A 4,394-nucleotide genomic window follows, 5' to 3' on the forward strand; every position below is an offset into this window, starting at 1 on the left:
TTTTATTTAGACAACATTGTTTAGTTAAATTTTGATTTGATTTTTTAAGTTTAAGAACATAATGTAATATCTTCTCGCATGTAATATCTTCTGAAAAAAGTCCAATGTCATATGGGTGGGAAGTAACACTTTGAGGGCCACTTTCACATTCATCAGATTTCGTTATGCTAGAAACGTTTTCTTCAACGGAAGTATCACATTTCTGTAGAACAGAAAAACTTACATTGTACTCCGTTCTCCCTTTTATATAATTTTTCACCACATCTCCAAAATTCTCGAATTGTCTCAAAGACGACAGAACGTCTAAGATTCCAGAATCATCGCGTAAAGACCTCGCAAATGACAGCCAGTCTCGAAAACTATCGCGACTGGCAGAACAGAAAGGAACCAGTCCATAACAGTGGTTTCAAAAGTACAACCCTATTATAGTGATTGTTTTTTTTTTCAGTATTCTGAGAAATACCCTGAGATAAAAAGGTAGGCATAAGGCAAATAAAAATATATAGTCTTAAAAAATAATACTCGCATAATTTCTACTAAAATGTTTATTTTTGCCATTTTGTCTGAGCTCAAGGGGGGTGTTCAAACCCCTAAACTCCTCCCTTGCGTATGCCACTGGAGTTAGACTATTTTATAAACAGCAGTAAATATTTGTTTTGTCCTGTTTGAAAAAGAAAGGATACTTAAAAATAAATATCATCCTTAGCTTGCAAATGGTTGTTTTAATTACCAACAAAAACACAATTTGACTAACAATTATTACTTTGTTTAAAACAATATAGTTCTGAGAAAGGAAGTTATTTTTTCTTATTTACAGCAATGCCCATTTTTACAACATTGACATTTATTTGAAGAAAAAAAAAAAAAAAACTCATCAATATGCTAAAAGTTAAAGCGCCATTGTTAAAAAAGTGAGTGAAAAATTTTTTCCAGGTGCATTACATAGGTAATAAATTGGCCTGTTTTTGGACTAAAAATATTTTTAAGCCTTGAAATACATAAACTTCTAAGTATTAATAATGGTAGGCCAATAAAAAAATATTTTCTGCAGATATGTTGCAGAAATATAGAGCATTAATAATAGATTCAACAATGTAGACATATTAGTATGCAATTATGAAACAAAAATTTACAAAAATCATAAAGAATTACATAAAAATTACTAAAAGATATATCAATTAGTTAATAACAATAGTATTAATAATAATAAAGGGCATAATTTCTGATTTAGAATTACTAATTTTAAGGTGGTAAAATGTTTAATACATATACATACCGTGTTACATCTTGTAGAATTAGATGGGGAGGAACAAAAAATTTAACTCTTAGATCAAGTCGATATGGTGGAGGCCCAGGCAATTGCTTTCTTAGTTGGTTACGCAAATTTAACCACAACTTTTCTCCATGTGGACCAGCATATTGCAAACCCATGTAATCAGATTCAATTATACCTAGAACTTCACAAACCTAGAAAAAATACAAAATAAAATATTACACCAAGACAACTATTAAAAACCACACTGAATTTTAAATTAGCCCATAAGTCTAGCTCTACTGTGACAGAATCAAACAAAAATAAAAAAAATTATTTAAATATTATAAATATTTAACTAATGTAAAAGATTTCACAAATGCAAAATTTTGTACTAATTTATCAACTCAATCTATACTACAAACTTTTTAAAAAATAAGTGAAATATTATCCATAAAATTAGCAAATTTTATTTTATTAATCTTTGGTACATGAACTATAATCATTCTATTAATTTTCTAAAGAATAATAAATCTTTAAATTATTTTTTAAGAAGTAGTATGCACAGAATAAAGATATTTCCCTTTTGTAATCTATTGCAATCATCAAGGTACATAATGCATTTTGAACTTCCAATTTTTAAAAAAAAACAAACATGTACAGTTTTGCCTGGGAATGGCTTCGAGTTACACCCTTAAAGTCAGTCTCCTTATAAAATGTTTAACTTTTTTTAAATCAATCATGGGCTGCATCCCCAAAATCGCAAAGATTTGGCAATTATTCTACCGTATTGCAAATCACAATACGGAAATCTTCCTTAAAGAATAATATACTTAAAACTTTAATAGTAATGAACAATATAAAAATTCTAGCACTAATATGAAATCAAAGTAATATTGATTTGTTTTCTTTCTTTCCAAAAGGAAGATAAAATAGATACAATTACATGGGGAGATTTCCGTATCGTGATCTCTGTCAGAATAACCGTCATGTCTTGGAAACTTCCGGGCAGTGGCCAGCGAGAAACTTAAAAAAAACATCACAGAAAGGGACTAACTTGAAAGGTATAAGTCGTAGCCACCCCCAGGCAAACATCGAAATTTTTTTTTATTAATTAAAAATTTGCAAGTTTAGGATCTATTTGGCACCTTGGCGATTGTAGTTGGAGCGACAGATCACGTTACGGAAAAAAACCCCGATTATAAAACAAAGAAAATTTCATACCAAAACGAAAGGAAAAATTAAATTAAATATAGCAATATTGACATTTTTTAAAAGTAAGATGATACCTAAAATAACTAGATAGTTTAACATTTCATATTTCAAAGAACTGAATTTAAAGAACATTTTTACTGCTTAGAAATCTGAAATTTTTTAATTTGCTAAATATGACAAAATAGGCTTTTAACCATTATGACAATTTTATTAAAATAATTTCAGTAATTTAAATTTTCAGATATATAACTATTTTTTGAATTTCACATAAAATTAAATAATGAAAATTTTAAAAAATCGTGGAGTTAGATAGGTATCTTCTATGTGGACAAGTATTTTTAGAAGATTTCGTGGTGCATATTTTATTTTTCTCAGAATTAATTATTAAAATTTTATTTACTGAAAAATGAAAATTATGGTTTCAGATAAAATCAGAATTATGATTTAAGTATCGAAAAGTAACTAAATGAAACACATCATTAATACATTTTCCATTGTCTGTGCATGAACTCAATATTTTGTCAACAAAGTAAATATCTTCATTCTTCATAAACAAAACATACTTTATCAAGGCATTGTTTTCCTTTTGCTTTGGAATCTATCTCGACTTCAAGTATCACAGAATCAGCTTGTCTCACAAGGCACAACATAGTGTTTTTAAATCAAATATTGAACATTTTAACAATATTTAATTGTAAAAAATTCCATTCTAGCTTCCTTTCATTGCTGAATACCACACCAGCTGACAGTTTCCTAGCAGAACTTATAACAAAAAGAATAACAAAACAACATGTAAATGTAATGTGTAACACGGTTAATCTACAGAGGTTCTATAACGCAATTATTAAAGATACTCCCCAGATGGCAGTAAAAAGTTGAACACTGAAAGGAATACTCATCCTTTAAGGGTGATTCTTACTGCATTTGTAAAATTCGCAGATGTAAATTTGGAGAGGCAAACGAAAACTTGATTGGCGATTTTTTGGTTGTTCACTAATTTGCGATCGCAACGCTCGAATACGCCGTCTGGGGTGAAGACCGGTTCCATGTCTTGAACCTCTCCCTCTTCTCTTTTCAGCTGTTCAGGAATGTACAACAATATTTTCCTCTTTCTTGCCATTTTTCGTATTTACTAGTCAAAATTATTATTTTTAAATTTCAGCGACGTTTCATTTTATAAATATGTTCAATGCAGTTTTCAGTTCCATATAGTTACCTAACTTCAAAGTTTTTAATCTATTTGAAAATCAGGTCGGAAACTAACCTATGACTCTCCACACTTTAATGGTGAAAGCATGCGAAGTGTTACCACATGTGGAGAGCGCTGCTTTACGCCACCTGTAGCCCATTTCAATCGTCAATACTTTTCGCATTCAGACTCTCAAAAATATGTTTCAAACTTCCGACGATGCTCACTCTAAGAACTATGTTTAATACAATTTCGAATTCCGTAGAGTTTCAAAACTTAAAAAAAATTAAATCAATTTGAAAGTCAAGACGGAAATCGAAGTCTTTCCATCTCCTATGACTGTCTACATGATAATGGTGAAAGTATGCAAGGTACTATAGATCAAGAGTTCTGCTATATATAGCCCATTTTGATTGCTACTTGACGACAATTTCTGTCTGAGATTCCTTCACGTGCAAAAAAATCGTAGGTTGAGAGAATGGTTCTTAATGTTAAACCGAAGACAATTCTGGTACATGCGCTTTCTATAATAACACAATTAGATTGGAGAAAAGGTGGTGGTTTTACTCCCCTGGTCTCCGCACCACACTTCTTAACCATGTGAGGACTTTTCCAGCTGTCAAATCATCAAGGGCGCGATTACAAATTAACAATTGTGCAATACTAGTCCTTTAATTTCAAGATTGCTTCCTTTGGAGTTTGAATAATTCCATAACTTCGTTGGTAGAGAATGTTAGG

At 30.4% G+C, this 4,394-nt stretch overlaps 1 protein-coding gene across 1 annotated transcript in view; it reads right to left on the reverse strand.

Moving 5' to 3' along the window:
* The window catches only part of LOC107443265 (defense repressor 1), a gene marked incomplete in the record, with an annotated part of 27,060 nt that extends 23,782 nt beyond the window's left edge, over window positions 1–3,278 (reverse strand). Inside the window, 2 exon segments of the mRNA XM_071182249.1 lie at window positions 1,277–1,467; window positions 3,031–3,278. Of these exon segments, the coding sequence (XP_071038350.1) occupies window positions 1,277–1,467; window positions 3,031–3,117 (278 nt within the window).
* Window positions 3,279–4,394: the final 1,116 nt, after the last annotated feature.

This window comes from Parasteatoda tepidariorum, chromosome 6 (assembly GCF_043381705.1).
Source record: "Parasteatoda tepidariorum isolate YZ-2023 chromosome 6, CAS_Ptep_4.0, whole genome shotgun sequence".
Classification (NCBI taxonomy): Eukaryota; Metazoa; Arthropoda; class Arachnida; order Araneae; family Theridiidae; genus Parasteatoda; species Parasteatoda tepidariorum.